The sequence below is a fragment of the Lagopus muta genome, chromosome 6 (genome assembly GCF_023343835.1).
Source record: "Lagopus muta isolate bLagMut1 chromosome 6, bLagMut1 primary, whole genome shotgun sequence".
Classification (NCBI taxonomy): Eukaryota; Metazoa; Chordata; class Aves; order Galliformes; family Phasianidae; genus Lagopus; species Lagopus muta.
This window is the reverse complement of record NC_064438.1, coordinates 58,051,648-58,067,619: the sequence shown is the minus strand read 5'-3', so window position 1 is coordinate 58,067,619 and position 15,972 is coordinate 58,051,648. Positions and strand designations below refer to the sequence as shown.

The following is a 15,972-nucleotide window of genomic DNA, read 5'->3' as shown; positions in this document are numbered from 1 at the left end:
TCTCAAGCACCGCTCCTTCCAGTCTGTACGGATGCCTGGGATTCCTCCAGCTCAAATGCAAAACGCTGCACTTTGCTGTGTTGAACCTCATCAGGTTCACTCTGCCCACCTTTCCAGCCTCTTGAGGTCCCTCTGAATGGCATCCCTTCCTTCTACTGTGTTGACTGCACGATTCAGCTTGGTGTCATCAGCAAACTTGCTGAGGGTGCACTCGATTCTGTCATTGATATCATTGATAAAGACGTTAAAGAGCACCGGTCCCAAGACAGACCGCTGGGATGCTGCTCGTCACTGGCCTCCACCTGGACACAGAGCCATTGACGACCAACGCAATTTTTCAACGCAGTCACCACCGCCGTGTATTTTCTCTATCCCGCCCCTTTGCTCCCGTGCCGCTGTGTCAGCGAGCCCCTCCGCTGCCGTCTGTCACAACGCCCCGCAGCGCGGGCACAGGGCCGCCGTCCCACCGACACGCAGCCCAAAACAGCGGGCGTTACTTTTGGTGCGGCCCTCGTGGATGGAACCGGCTTTATTTCGGGCTCGCGTTCAGCCCGGGGCGGGGGAGAGCAGCGCTCCGCCCGCTGGGAGCCCCGTTCGGCGACAAAACGCCGCCGGATCGTTGCCAACGCAGTCAGTGGGCGCGACGTGCCGGCGCAAGGCGGGACAGAAGCGTGCAGCGGAACGGGGCGGAGCGGAGCGCGGCTCCTCCGACCCTCGGCGGCGGCGCTGAGATGGCGGCGGGCGGAGCGCTGCTGCGGGCGTTGGGTTTTGCCACCCTTCTGCTGCCCGCAGCTCCCCGAGGGTCGCCCGGATCGGCGGAGCGCCGCTGCTTCTGCCAGGTGAGCTGCGGCGGGTTGGCGGGAGGCTGCGCTCGTTGCGTGGGGCGGCCCGAGCTTGGGGATCGCAGCACGCGGTGCCTTCCGAGCTGCCATCCTGGGGTTGGTGCCTGGAGGTGGGTCGCCGCTCGCTTCGCTTTGCGTGAGTGCTAGTGGCTGCTGTGCGCTCGGCGGCCGACGGTCCGCTCAGAACTGCGTGAAAATCAGTGCTGAAACGTGAATCGGAAGCCGGGAGTGGGAAAAGAAAAGGCGCGGGGCTGGGGCTTTGCCTTCTGCGTGGTTTGTGATGGAAACGGCAGATCAAAACCAGTGCTGATAGACAGCTTAACCGGTGCTTTTCATTTCTTTATCGCTGTGCCTTCCTGCTTTGTGAGGTTTGCCTCGTCAGGCTGAGTCAGAGCACGGTGTGGTATGAGCAGCCCTTGCTCCTAGAAGCTCTGCTGTTCTGGCCACGATGATGGCTTGCAGGCTTCGTTCCTTGGGCACAGAGAGCTGGTGTTGTGCTGTGGTTTGTTGCTGTTTTCTTCGGGGGCTGTTCCCCTGGCCATTAGGGGTGATTCTGGGCAAGTGACTTCCTTGTTATCTGAGCAGACTTTCAAGCCACTCTTGCATTCTTGTTAAACTGATGCTTCCCAGAGAGCTCTGCTGTCCCTGTGGGAGGGAACAGGGGGTACTGCCCAGAACACTGGAATCACAGAACCACAGCATGGCCTGGGTTGCACAAGAGCACAGTGCTCATCCAGCTCCAACCCCCTGCTGTGTGCAGGTCGCCAACCTGCAGCCCAGGCTGCCCAGAGCCACATCCAGCCTGGCCTTGAATGCCTGCAGGGATGGGGCATCCACAGCCTCCTTGGGCAACCTGTGCCAGTGCCTCACCACCCTCTGGGTGAAGCTGGAGCTGCAGATTCTTTTCTAAGAGATGCTTGCAGGTGATACATACTCTCTGTAGTGTTCCTGTGCTCTGTTCTAGCTGCAGGTGGGAGATGCAGAAAAGAGTTTGCTCTGTTTCCTGCCCAGCTGTGCAGTAAGTGGTGGTGTATGGGTTAGGGAGGGAGCCTGTAGCGAGAAAAGAAAGCCCTAAATCCACAGCCCAGGAGCATTTCTGTGATGTTGAGTGAACTGGGAAGAGATGAAGATCGCTGCTGGAGCCTGGGATGGAGACAAAGGAGAACGAAGCAAAGGCCAAACCTAAGGATGACGCAGAGTCCACGTGAGGTGATGTTCCAACCCGTGGCACGCACCCATGGAGGATACATCAACGCTGTGGCACTTTGGAGAGCCAGCAGAGCACATCCCTGGCTGCTTGCTCAGCAGCTGGAGCCATTGGGGTGTGCGTCTGTCCCAGCGGCTCCATTGCATCTCTCCCTGCTGGGCAGACCCAGTCCTGCTGCCCATCCCATGCCATGCTGGGCTCCCACACCCTGCCTGGGTGGAGCAGAACCCATGGCTGCTGCTGAGCTCAGTGATTTCACAGGTGCCAGGAAGCGTGTGGCACCCGTTTGGGACTTGATGAAGTTCTGTTTCATCTGAAACAACTGTTCACGTTGTTGCAGGCTGAAGACAGATGTTTCGGGAGTAGGGAAGGTGTCTTAAGGCATCACCCTCTCAGGAGAGTGCTTACCTGGAGTTCTTTACAGGGTGATATTGTGCTGGGTTAGCTCTAGCTCGATTTGGCCACTACACCTTGCAAATTCAGGCCTGGTACAAACATCATACAGAACCATGGAGTGGGTTGGCTTGGGTGGGACTTGAAGACCATTCAGTCCCACAAGCCCTGTTGTGGGCTGGGTGCCCCCCAGCCCATCCACAGCCTCAGGCACCTGCAGGGATGGGGCACCACAGCTCCAGCAGTGCCAGCTGGAGATTCTACAGGTGTTTCTGAAGGTAATTTCTAGAGCAGCTGAGGCATGGCCCAGTCTGCAGGCTGCCTTGCTCAGGGGTTGCCAGGTTTCCAGGAACGTGTGGTTTGGGGTTTTCTATTTTTGTTGGTTAGCCTTCTTAATTTTGAAACAGGTTTATGTTGGGTAACTGGATTACCAAATGGGTGCTGGTATTTTTTTTTTTTTTTAATGGGGGTGGTTTAGGCTAGTGGAAATCTTAATTGCTATGCTGATAATCTTAGTTTCCATTACTTTGCAAACTTACTTTGCAGAGTACAGTACAGTGAGGTGTTGGGCTTCAGTGTGAATGCAAGAAACAGAAGCAAACCTGCACAGCACAGTGACTTAGCACTAATGATTGCTCAGGTGGCAAAGGGCACTGGGGCTCACTGTATTTCCCTTCACACCCATTTAAATCAGCGTGGCTCAGTCTAAACCATCAGTGCCTTCAATGAAGAAACTTTGTTTCCTAAGCACCGAGTCCCACCCTGGGTCTGAGCGTGGCTTCCTTCCCCTCCTGCCCAGGGGAACCTGCAGTTCCTTTAAGGTGCTGGCTGTCCAACGCAGGCTGTGGTTTCTTCCCCTCCCCTTTCTGTGTGCTCTGAGGGTGAGGGCTCATTGCCTTCCTTCTCAGAAAGAGGGCACGGAGCTCTGCTGCTGCAGTGGTGATCGCTGTGGTTCTGGGGAGGTTGATGTGTGCCTCTCTGAGTGACCTGAGGGCTCTCGGGATGTGCATCAGGCCATGTGTTCCACGCTTCTCACGTGGCTCTTCCTGTTCTCTCCACACGTAGTAATTTGTTTTGCCCTAATTGCAAAGGACACTCTTCCTTGGAGGCTTTTCCTTGAGGCTTGCAGGGTTGTGGGCTGTGTGCTGGGGGAATGCTGCTTTATGCTGGCTGCTGCCAGAACCTGCCAAGCTTCTGGAACAGAGGCAGCCAGGGGATTTCTCACTGTGAATATCCCACGCTCACTTCATAAATCAGCAGTACCCATTTAAAATGACCACCTTGGTCTTAAACTGATCTACTCCTGGTGGATGGCAGCTGCTGACTGTTGTATTGCTACCTCAGCACGCGGGGAAATTCCCTGGTGCCCAGCTGAGAGGGAATGAGTGGTATGCTCACTTTGTGCACACGGTGATTTCCCTGAGTGCTCATCATGGGGCTGGGAAGCAGCAGACCTCCTTCTGCTGTGTGTCTTTCTCACGCAGGCAGTAAGCTACGTGTCAGAAAGCCACAGCTGAATTTGTGTTGCTTTGGTTTTATTTTCTGCGGGGCTTTCACACAGCGTGAGTTGTTCAGGATGATGCAAGGAGTATTGGCTTCCTGCAGCAGATCTGCAGCAGATGTTTCCTTGCCAAACGGCTGCCAGGGGCACAGGGAAAGGCTGTTGTAGTCTCTGTGGTTCTAATCACGTCACATGGCTGCAGCAGGGACTTTAGCTGAGTGCCGTAACCTTTGGTGGCATTACTGTGGCTTAATTAGACCCTCGTGCTGATGGCAGCTGTTAGCTGTGTGCCACCCTGCCCAGAGTGGCATGCTGGTGTCAAGCAAGAGCCTGGGCTGCTGTGTCAGCTGGGTTTGGTCTTGATAAAAACATCTGTCTTGTTTAGCTGTGTGTTATCTCTGCTCCCTGAAGAGATGGCAGTGTCTGCCTGATGCCTGTTGCTCTGGCATCAGTAAACTCTTAACATACCTGTGTGTGTTAGGGGAAAAATGTGTTTAATCACAGAACCACAGCACGGCCTGGGTTGCAAAGGAGCCCAGTGCTCATCCAGCTCCAACCCCCTGCTGTGTGCAGGTCGCCAACCAGCAGCCCAGGCTGCCCAGAGCCACATCCAGCCTGGCCTTGAATGCCTGCAGGGATGGGGCATCCACAGCCTCCTTGGGCAACCTGTGCCAGTGCCTCACCACCCTCTGGCTGAAAAACTTCCTCCTCATATCCAACCCAAACCTCCCCTGTCTCACTTTAAAACCATTCCCCTTGTCCTATGGACAAAAATTGCTTGCCCCCAACAACAGGCAAAAGACAGGTCCTAAAGGATGCATCACAAGGAATTCTTTGGCGATTCAGCACGTTCAGCTTTATTGAGCCATTAAAGTAAGAAAAGAGCTCTGAGATCATCAAGTTCAACTGCCAACCCATCACCACCAGCCCACTGAAGCAGTGCTGTTTTGTTCTGGTCAGATTTAGGGCAACGACTCGCTGGAAAATGAAAGAAATTCCTGAATGGTGTTACCTGTGCTGACCAAGTTGTTTGTGCTTGATGTTCTGCACCTACAGGTCACTGGCCATTTAGACGACTGCACGTGTGATGTAGAAACCATCGATGCCTTCAACAACTACAAGCTGTTTCCTAGGCTGAATCAACTTCTGGAAAGTGACTATTTTAGATACTACAAAGTAAGTTTCCCATACAAGAAATAGATGAATATTTCTCAATGATTTGCTATGCTTTTTTTCTTTCTTTCTTTCTTTGTCCCATGGAAGTTATTGCTGATCTCTTACAATCAGATACCCCTTTTTCAGCCAGGCTGCCCAGGATCCCATCCAACCTGGCCTTGGATGCCTCCAGAAGTGGGGCATCCTTAGCCTCTCTTCGTTCTCAGCGTTGTTTCCTCTGAGGAGCTGAGGCAGTAGAATAGTTTGTTGAAATAGGGCTCAAAAGAGCTGATGACAGATGTCCAGATTGCATGAAGAGGATGCTCTTGGTGTCTTCCTGTCAATGAGGAAAGCCTGGTTTAGCTGTCAGTCAGATGAAGTGATTGCAGTTATGCCAGGCCATCGCTGTTAGATGATGTCTGCACCCATTCAGTGAGATTGCATCTGTGTGACTAACTGTGGGTTTGTTTGGGTGTGCTTGGGTTGTGGCCAGAATCTTACCTGCCAAGGTCATGTGCTGAACAGTGACTGTTTCCTGATTGCTTCTGCAGACAAAAAAGAATTGATATTCTTCCATAAGAAGGGTTTAAAATGTTCTCAACTTCTTTTCCTATGAAGAAAGGTTGAGGGAACTGGGCTTGTTCAGCTTGGAGAAGAGAAGGCTGAGGGGAGACCTCATGGTGGCCTTCCAGTGCTTGAAGGGAGCGGATAAACAGCAGGGGAACGGCTGTTTGTGAGGGTGGATGGTGATGGGACAAGGGGAATGGTTTTAAAGTGAGACAGGGGAGGTTTGCGTTGGATCTGAGGAGGAAGTTTTTGAGCCAGAGGGTGGTGAGGCACTGGCACAGGTTGCCCAAGGAGGCTGTGGATGCCCCATCCCTGCAGGCATTCAAGGCCAGGCTGGATGTGGCTCTGGGCAGCCTGGGCTGCTGGTTGGCGACCTGCACACAGCAGGGGTTGGAGCTGGATGAGCACTGTGCTCCTGTGCAACCCAGGCCATGCTGTGGTTCTGTGAACTTTGCTGCACTGCAGATTAGAACAGCTCCAAATCACCAGCAGACCTGCTGGCTCATAAGATGTACAAAATACCCAACCAGAAAGGGCTGTCAGTGCTCAAAGAGCATCAAGGTGTGAGCACAGAACGTCCAATAGCACAGTCTTGGCTGTACTGCATGAGTACACACATCCTGCATGGGAGACACATGAATGAGCGTGGCAGGCTGAGATCAGGCCTTTGAAGTGAAGGAGCTTTGCTTGCACTTGCACTGCAGTGCTCAGCTCTGCGCTGTTAGCAGAGGCCTTTCAGTGAGCTAGCAGTGCGTGCTGGCAGGCTGTGGTGTGGAAGGTTGGCTTGGCTGCATGGAAGAAGCGTGTAACAGGGTGATGTGTTATTTTTAGGTGAACCTAAAGAAACCCTGTCCTTTCTGGGATGACGACAGTCACTGTGGAATAAGAGACTGCGCTGTCAAACCCTGCCCGTCTGTGAGTAGAGAGCCGGTCACTTCTCCATTTTCTCTGTTGGCCTTTGCAGCAGGTAAAGATCTTTCTGTGCTGGCTGCTGAGCCGCAGTTCTGCTGTGGCTGCAAAAGAGGCTTCCTCAGGCACAGTACTGCTGGGATCCCTAAAGAAGAGCTCGAATGGTGAATTCTGACACCTTGAAGAAAGGCTGGGCTTCTGACAGCCAGCCCTCCACCAATGGAAGCTCTTGGCCTGGCCCCTCTTTTATTTGATGCATTAGTAGAATGATTTTAGGGGCAATCCCCTGGTGCTGTGTACTGTGTTAATTGGCACACGGTCAGCCCGCTACCCTATGAACTACACAGCAGTTTGTTTTGTCTGATGAATTCAGCCAAGCCCTTTCCAGCAGTCTCTATACATAAAATAGCTCTTTCAGAGTCCTGTTTCCCAGCACAAAAGCAGATACCTTTGCCTTTGCATCCTGGACAGAAGGGGTTTGTTCACTGATCTGGAAGAAAACATGGTGACTGCAGGGGTCTGTCTGAAAAGAAGGGGAAAAGAGGGAGGGAATTAGGACTTGGTTGCTGGGCTGGTAGGTGTGGTGAAAATGCCCCCAGCCTGGCTCTGTGGGGTGGCAGGCAACTGCAGGCTGTCTTACACGCTCCTGCTGGGGTCTCCAGAGCACTCCGTGTGCTGAGGCTGCACTGGGATATGCTGTGCTGGTGGTACAGTGCAGGGGCAGGAGGAGACCCTAATTGCATGCATTTACCAAACAACTGCAGCTTATTTTTGTGCACAGCTTAAAGTATAATGCCATGGAGATGTCTGCCCCTCTCACCTGGGAGCTCTGTGAAACCTGAAGTAATGCAGCTGCTGGCTTGGCTGGAAAATGTCTGAGGTGATATGGCAGCAACAGAGCGCAGTGTGTGCGTGTGAGAACAGCACTCCTATACATTCTGATCTGTGTACTACATTCACCTCATTCCCCTCTCCCGTGCACTTCCCTACCCTTCCAACAGCTCCTTTGGTGGTGACTCCATACAGCTGCTGTGGGAGGCTTCAGGATGACGTATATCAGGGCTGCAAGAGCTGAAAAGAGGCAGCTGGGCTTCTGCCAGCATCACCTGGAGGTGGGGTGGCAGCCAGCAGCTGCTCTGGAGTCTGGGTTGGCATCTTCTACCTTGTGCTTGGTGAGCAGAGCACGGCCTGGTGGAAGGCTGCTGAGCTATTGAGAATGAGATTCTTGCGAAAAACCAAAATAAAACACTGGGAATATTGCTTAACTTTTGTCTGTGGAGGAGCCAGCAATTAGAGATGGTGTAAGCTAAGCTGAGGGATTTGATTGATTCCTTTTAAGCCCTGGGAGCTGCTGTAACCTTCCTAATCTTTTTCAAACATTAGACTGAAAGGCTTTGTCAGCTTCAGATGTAACACGTGCCCAATTTTGTCTTTCAGGACGAAGTCCCTGATGGAATCAGATCTGCAAGTTACAAGGTAGGTTTGTCTGCATGCACAGAGTGATGCTGCTTGTGGGACTCTGAGTCACTGTGAGTGATAAAAGCCCTTTGGAGGCTTCCCCAGGGTCCAGTGTGTCAGAGCCTGCTGTGAGTCCCTGCAGCAATCCCCACAGCTGTGCCAGGCCCTGAATATTAGCAGACATCTTGTGGAAATATCAGTTGTTAGACTAGAAGTGTTTCTGATGCTTAAACTATATGTGCAGCAAAGGCTAAATTACAACACCAGCATGCCCGTGTTTTGATCTTTGCTTCTCAATGCAGTACTCAGAGGAAGCCAACAGCCGTGCTGAAGAATGTGAAGAAGCCAGCAGGCTTGGGGCTGTGGATGAGTCACTGAGGTATGACTTCTTCCCACAGCCCATGCTTGTCTTGAAGGAACCTCAGCATCAGTGCTCTGTCTGATGCTCTTCGTCCTTTCTTTGCAGCAAGGAAACCCAGCAGGCAGTGCTCCAGTGGACGTGGCACGATGACTCTTCAGACAGCTTCTGTGAAGCTGATGGTATAACGACCCGTTTGACCTGACCAACTCTAAGCAGCTCAAGTTCTCTGCAGAGCTTTGAGGCTAAAGTGTGGTATTCCAGCAAGCCTGAAGTGCATATGTTGTTTCTTCTCCCTCCCCATGCCCTATCCTGTAGAAAATAATCAAAAGCTTTACTGCTGCTCAGGGTCCTGCAGCGAGTCAGTGAGCGTGCTCAGAGTCTGCTTTGCCATCTGTGGCGCTGCAGGGGGTCAGTGTGCAGCCAGTGCTGTGCACCTGCCTTTTTGGAGGGCTGCTCGGTACGCAGAGGGGAGGCTGGGTTGGCTTTGGAAGATGCTGTTTCTTTAGAAGCTGCCGTCACTGACCGGCGTTCTGCTCCACAGACATCCTTTCCCCCGACGCAGAGTATGTGGATCTGCTCCTGAACCCCGAGCGCTACACTGGCTACAGAGGGCCGGATGCCTGGAAGATATGGAACAGTATTTATGAAGAAAACTGCTTCAAGTAGGTGCTTTGGGACATAGGTGCCACAAACCTTGAGTCACTGTGAGCCCTGACTTCTGCAGAGGGGCTGCGTGTGCTACAGCTGCTCTGCTAACCCCCATCTTCCAGTGTTTGCTGCGAGGTGTGGGCTGTGGGAGCAGGGAGGAGCCGTATGGCTGCCCCAGGCTGTTCCTCGTACCACAGCTCTGCAGAGTGGGGTCCAGCAGGGTGTGCACTGGATTTTTCCCCTAGCTGTCTTTTTTTTTTTTCACAAAGAAGGAAGAAAAAAGAGAAAACCTGATCTCTCTTTACTCTTTCTGTTGGAGCAGGAGGACCTCTTAGATCTTCCTAGGCTATTTGGCTGCAGAAAAGTAATTTCTGCCGCTGTTGTTTCTGCACAGTAAGGAGACAGTCACGTATTTACTTACCTAAATGATCTATCTTTTTTTCCTCTTAGGCCTCAGAATGTGAAAAGACCTTTGGCATCTGGTAGAGGTGAGTCACGTATTCATCTTGCTGAGTGCTTTTGTAGTGTACTGCTCAAGCTCAACAGCTTCCTTTACAACAGCAGCAAATACTGTGTGAGCTGCTTTTGCTGAACGAGGGCTGTGTTACAGCTCTTCATCAAGTCTAGAATAGTTATGGCCAATGGAATGGGTGTCCAGCACCCAGAAGGAGAAGGAAGGTCTGATTCTCAGGGTCTTGGAGAGGCTGGGGACAGAGCTGAACCCTGCATCAGTGCTTTCTGTGCTCAGCAATGCCAAACCATCTGGGAGGGACTGAGATAAGATCCTGGCTGGGATCCTCGGGGGAAAACATTTAATAGGAGAAACTGCCTTAGAGGCAAAGACTGAACAGTGTAAATGAAAGTTGTGAGGGGTCTCAGGAGCATACAGACAGCTGCGGGCTCAAGGCTGCTAAGAGAGCCTGTGTTTGCTGATGCCACGTCATGCCCAGACATTTGAACATCATCAGTATGCTGATGGCCTGAACTCCAGCAGTGTCCTCTGAGGTGATGTCTGGACTTTCCCTAACCTCTGCAGGTGTTTTCCCACTCCTTTCAGCTTTGCATGGAGGAGTGACACGTTAAGCATGGCAATAATGAACTAAGTACGCTGTGCCCTTTAACATCCCAGTGTTTGTCGTGAGGGGTGCTGCTGTTTGGGGCAAGGTATGGGTGAAATATCACAGGCACCACGGAAGGACTGCAGTTCTGTCTGCAAGAAAAGAAACAGGACATGAGAACAGGGTCAGGCCTGATGCCTGTGTCGATGCAAATGGCTGGTGAGTTGCAGGAAGCAGAGAGTATCTCTGAGTATCTTGTCAGAGGTCATACAGGAGGCAGTCGCCTTTCCTCTTTTCCAGTCTCTGCTTTAACTTCCTTTACAAACACAGACCCCTCCTGTGTGGGTCAGGTTATTGGGAGCATTGCTCACCAGGTACCTCACTGCTGCAGTTAGTGAGATGGTGTTTTGTGTTAGGAAGATGTATGAACCTCCTTGGGAAGGCTCGTCCTTCTCTCACAGCAGGTTAGCAGAGCAATCTTCATGTTTGTGCTTGGCCGTTCAGCTTTGGCTGTGTGTAATTATCTCCTTTATTGTTTTCTCTCCCCACCACTCGCACCTTCCTCTCATCAGGAGACGACGGAGGTGAGTTGCACTCTGTTTTTGCCCATACCAGAAGCAGGTCCTCTTGTTAAAAACACAAATACTGGGAGTCATCAGGATTCATGGTGTGGTTTTTTCAGTGCTGGCTGCTGCTGAGGAAGCAGCTCTCAGGCTGTGCTTTGGAAGACACTTGGTGGGAGCAGCGTGCCTCACTGCAGCTCCCTGCTGGGAGGGCTGAGCCCCGGAGCTGTTTGTGCTCTGTGGTACTGGGCCTGTCTGTGGGACATCCTTCCTGTCTCCAAACTATTTCCAAATCCTTTTCTGTTCTCCAGATTATTTTCAAGCAGGTGGTAGCAGGGGCCAGTGTGAAATGCTGCCTTGTGTGATTGTACACATTTGGTTGTGCTGTTTCATTTCTTTCCAATAAAAATACCCCCTCCCCACACTCAGCAGTAAAGAAAGCAATCTGTGGCCTTTGTTTCCCTGTAGGTCACAGCATCACACAGTGGTTTTGCCCCCCACCAGCTCTTGCCAAGTTGGGTGGGAAGGATCCATGTGTTATATCTGTCTGCTGCCACCACTGCCTTATAGAGACATCAGGCAGGCAGAAGAGTGGGGAGGAAAACCCTTGGTGCTCTCTTCTACCACCTCTATCCCTGCTTCTGCAAACTGGAGTGAGCAGAGTTGCTCTAGGTCTGGTCTCAAGGGTGGTGTCAGGTTTTTGGCTGTGGGAGCAGTGGTGGGGGAGGAGAGCGAGAGGTGTCAGAATCACAGCATGGCCTGGGTTGCAAAGGAGCACAGTGCTCATCCAGCTCCAACCCCCTGCTATGTGCAGGTCACCAACCAGCAGCCCAGGCTGCCCAGAGCCACATCCAGCCTGGCCTTGAATGCCTGCAGGGATGGGGCATCCACAGCCTCCTTGGGCAACCTGTGCCAGTGATCCAGTTCCAGAGCCCAGCCCTGTCATGTTGGTGCATCATCCTGTTGTCCCCTGAAAAGTGTTTCCAACTACAAACAAAACTGAAAATGCCATGGTGTGGTGGAGCCTTCCTGCTGCTTGAAGGCACTTCAGACTGACATGCTCTTTCTCCTTCTGTTTGCAGGGCAGATGTTTTACAAGTGGTTGAAAGGTAATCCTTCTCTCTAAACCTGGCATCTCTTCTTGGGATGAATGCAGAATGGCCGTGGAGCAGGTGGGGGCTGCTTGCTGCTCTGGGCTTGGGTTGAGATCCGTCTGACAGTCAGGACAGGAAAATTCAGTATATGCTTTCAATATCTTAAAATGCTTGTTGTTTATTTTCCCTTTTTCTTCTTTTCCTCCAGGTGTCTGCATAGAGAAACGAGCTTTCTACAGGCTCATTTCTGGTCTCCATGCAAGCATCAACATTCACCTGAGCGCCAGGTACCTCTTACAAGGTAACTGCCACTTCCTGCCTGAGCCGTCCTGCATCAGCTCTTAATTGGCACAGCCTTCAGATCCGTGGCTCAGCTAAATGCCAGTGCAGCCCTGCCAGCAGGGCTCAGGCCTGCTTCTATGCTCCTGTTCTCTCTCCCTCAGCACACAGGTTGTGTAACAAAATCAGGAATGCACTTGTTGCATGCCTTTAGGTGTGCAAATGCTGGGCTCTGCTCTGTGCTGAGCCTTCCTGCACGTATGCCTTTTATTCTTCCTCCATGGTTATTTTGGAGTGTGTTTCTAATTGCATATCTCCCTAGCCTGTTCTTACGGCAGTCAGATAGCAGTAATTTCATCCAGACTGAGAAATGCTTGGCTGGGCTCCTCCAAGTCCCTCGAGCTATTTCCGTGTGCCATTCCCACTTTCTTTGCATCCCTTGTCCACAGGCAGCTATCTAACAAATCTCCATTTAACCCTGGGCTTGGAAATACAGGGTGATGTGAGAGCATGATTTGCTTATCCCACACGGCCGGGGTCCGTGCTGAAATGGAATAAAGCTGGTAGGCTTGGTGTACAGACATCACTCTGAACTCCCACAGCTGTATCCTTCAGGAAGTCTGAGCTGTGCCCCACACTGCATGGACAGCGTAGGCCTTGGCCACGGGAGACAGCTTGGAAGAGTTGGGGTTGATGGAAGGGCTGTGGCTTCTGAAAGCTTGGAGCCCTTTGGTTAGAGATGCACGTCACCATTGAGCTTGGGACACTGGGAGGGAGCGAAGCAGAACTGTGTGTGCCCACCTGGTGTCTTTGTTTCTGTGCTCTCAGATACGTGGTCAGAGAAGAAATGGGGCCCCAATGTTACGGAGTTCCAGCAGAGGTTCGACGAGGTTCTCACCAGAGGGGAAGGCCCCAGAAGACTGAAGAACCTGTATTTTCTCTACCTGATTGAGCTGCGGGCTCTATCCAAAGTGCTGCCCTTCTTTGAGCGCCCAGGTTTCCAGCTGTACACAGGGAATCAAAGCCACGATGCAGACATCAAGAGCCTATTGCTGGAAGTTCTCCACCTGGCCAAGTAATTACGTTCGGTACCCGGGGAGAATGGCTCTTTCCACCCTGGCATCTCTGAGCCTGCTTAACCTTTCGCTTAAAGCTCCTAGAAAGGCAGGTTGTGGGTTCCTTCTTGGAGTGGGATGGCATGATTTGGTAGCGCTGCTGGGAGCTCGTTGGTATCTGCATGCAAATTGCAAAACGGGGTAATTAAGCCCGCTGTTTAATAGCCTAGGCTGGCTTTTTGATTTAGCAGAGTTGAACGTAATAACCTCCTACACATCAGTCCTGAAATTGGCTACCTGGTTGAGTCATCTGTGAAATGCCAGACCTGCTGTCATGTTTTTTTGCTGGAAAAAATGCCAGCCGTGCACCTAATGGGGGGTTGGGCTGATGGGCAGCGCTGGGAGAATGAGGAGCAGGAGGCACCAGAACCAGGTGCAAGTGGGTGTCTCTAACATGGTGGGTGTTTGAATTTCTCTCCTCACACTGCCATGCCTTCGCTGCTTACGTCTGTCAGAAAACAGACTACAATTGCTTAGAAACCACAGAGCAATTGCTGAGAGCGTCTCCAAGGTGAAATGCAAGCTAAAATTGAAAGCCTCCAAGAGATGGGAGAAGCAAGCAGCTTGCAGTCACACACAGAAAGGCTCCAGCTGTATTTTAACACCTGTCTGCTCTGTTCTCATACCTAACCAAGTACTCCTGTGAACCTGAGTTAAGCTGCACAAACTGCAGGGAGATAAAACATTTTTGTTCCATTTCAGGTCTTTTCCACTGCATTTTGACGAAAACTCCTTCTTTGCAGGGAATAAAAAAGAAGCTGCTAAACTAAAGGTAAGTGCCCAGCCCTTCCTTTTGGGATACTTTGTACCCGCAGAGTATTTTGGATGTGTCTGGAATAGTACTGCATCTGAAGGGGACCCAATAGGTGCAAGGAGCTGGATTGGACATCTCCAATTCATTCTGGTTTGGGGAGCTGCATGTTGTGGGTGTTCCTTCGTCATAGAATCACAGCATGGCCTGGGTTGCACAGGAGCACAGTGCTCATCCAGCTCCAACCCCTGCTGTGTGCAGGTCGCCAACCAGCAGCCCAGGCTGCCCAGAGCCACATCCAGCCTGGCCTTGAATGCCTGCAGGGATGGGGCATCCACAGCCTCCTTGGGCAACCTGTGCCAGTGCCTCACCACCCTCTGGCTGAAAAACTTCCTCCTCATATCCAACCCAAACCTCCCCTGTCTCACTTTAAAACCATTCCCCTTGTCCCATCACCATCCACCCTCACAAACAGCTGTTCCCCTCCTGTTTATCCGCTCCCTTCAAGCACTGAAGGCCACCATGAGGTCTCCCTGCAGCCTTCTCTTCTCCAAGCTCAACAAGCCCAGTTCCCTCAACCTTTCCTCACAGCAGAGCTGCTCCAGCCCTCTGCTCATCTCAGTGCCTCCTCTGGACCCGCTCCCAGAGCTCCACATCCTTCCTGTGCTGGGGGCCCCAGGCCTGGACGCAGCGCTGCAGATGGGGGCTCCAAGAGCTGAGTAGAGGTGGACGATCACCTCCTTGTCCCTGCTGGCCGCCCCTTTCTCATGCAGCCCAGAACACAGCTGCCCTTCCAGGCTGCAGGCGCTCACTGCTGCCTCACGTCCAGCTTCTCACCCACCAACACCCCAAGTCTGGCTGCTGCTGAGGATCTGCTCCAGGATCCATTTCACCAACTTGGTTCCACGGAATTTAGCCTGAATAGAATTAACACACTTGGGTTTGGATTAATACATGGAAGACGTGGTTTGTGTGTAACTGTGATCAGTTTACATCTCTTTTCCCCTAGGAGGAGGTCAGGCTACACTTCAAGAATATTTCCAAGATAATGGACTGCGTTGGCTGCTTCAAGTGTCGCCTGTGGGGGAAGCTGCAGGTGAGCTCTGTCAGCAGAGTGGGGCACGACTGGGAGCAGCTCATTTGATGGGACCGTGGGGCACAGAGGCAGTTCTTAATATGTCAGCTCTGAGGTCCAGACCAGTGCCAGTGAGCAGGAGGCTGTGTGAGGATCCTGGGGCTGCCAGCAGCTGCCCGTTACCTTTGCAGTTGGAAACTGAGTGAACTTCCTGCAGCTGCAGGAGGAACAAGGGTGCTGTGGGACCAGGGCTCAGCCAGATCCGTGCTGTGCCTTGTGTGTGGTCAGACCTGGGCAGGAAGCCTTTGCTGGGCAGCTCTGCTGTCTAAATCATGCCAAACAAACAGAACGTCCTGCTCTGTCCTGCTTCCTTCTCTTTGCTGCGTTACGTGAAGGCTGAGCCTTGCCCTGTTAAGTTGATGTCAACAGGAACCTTTGCAAGGACAAGGAAGGGAAGCAAAGTCGGGCTCACATGCCAGGCTCTGGATGCCTCTCGTGTTAAACCATCTCCTTTTCACACGCAGACACAGGGCCTGGGCACAGCGCTGAAGATCCTCTTTTCTGAAAACCTGATAGAAAAGATTCCTGAGAGCGGCCCTTCCTATGGATTCCAGCTGACGAGACAAGAAATCGTGGCTCTGTTTAATGCTTTTGGAAGGTTGGTGTGAGACCTTGTGCATGCTGCTGCATTGCATCCCTCTGAAGCTTAATCAGCCCATTGGCAATATCGGTGTTAGCTGCTGGTGGCACTTACAGAGAAGCCCTCAAATGCCCAGTGATGTTCATGTGGAACAGCAGCGGTGAACAATTTAAAGCAACTTGTTTATATGCTGTAGTTTTGTAAGGAATTGAAGGAAGTGCTTGGATTAACACACAAAGAACTCAATGTCTTTTAAGAAACGCTGTGACTGCCCAGGGAGCACGCTGTCCCCAGACAGAGATTGCTCTTCTTACCTATTTTTGCTCCCTCCTTCAAGCACTGCAGTTCTACCAGTT

General features: G+C 52.0%; 1 protein-coding gene across 1 annotated transcript in view; it reads left to right on the top strand.

Annotated features, from left to right (window-relative positions):
- The first annotated feature begins 471 nt into the window (after window positions 1-471).
- Window positions 472-15,972, top strand: part of ERO1A (endoplasmic reticulum oxidoreductase 1 alpha) — a 19,490-nt gene continuing 3,989 nt past the window's right edge. The window contains exons 1-15 of the mRNA XM_048949188.1: window positions 472-839; window positions 5,000-5,119; window positions 6,497-6,580; window positions 8,012-8,050; window positions 8,335-8,411; window positions 8,499-8,572; window positions 8,935-9,055; window positions 9,492-9,529; window positions 10,672-10,683; window positions 11,745-11,771; window positions 11,965-12,057; window positions 12,864-13,110; window positions 13,853-13,922; window positions 14,911-14,997; window positions 15,501-15,634. Of these exons, the coding sequence (XP_048805145.1) occupies window positions 732-839; window positions 5,000-5,119; window positions 6,497-6,580; window positions 8,012-8,050; window positions 8,335-8,411; window positions 8,499-8,572; window positions 8,935-9,055; window positions 9,492-9,529; window positions 10,672-10,683; window positions 11,745-11,771; window positions 11,965-12,057; window positions 12,864-13,110; window positions 13,853-13,922; window positions 14,911-14,997; window positions 15,501-15,634 (1,331 nt within the window). The 5' untranslated portion in view covers window positions 472-731. The remainder of the gene's footprint in view (window positions 840-4,999; window positions 5,120-6,496; window positions 6,581-8,011; window positions 8,051-8,334; window positions 8,412-8,498; window positions 8,573-8,934; window positions 9,056-9,491; window positions 9,530-10,671; window positions 10,684-11,744; window positions 11,772-11,964; window positions 12,058-12,863; window positions 13,111-13,852; window positions 13,923-14,910; window positions 14,998-15,500; window positions 15,635-15,972) is intronic.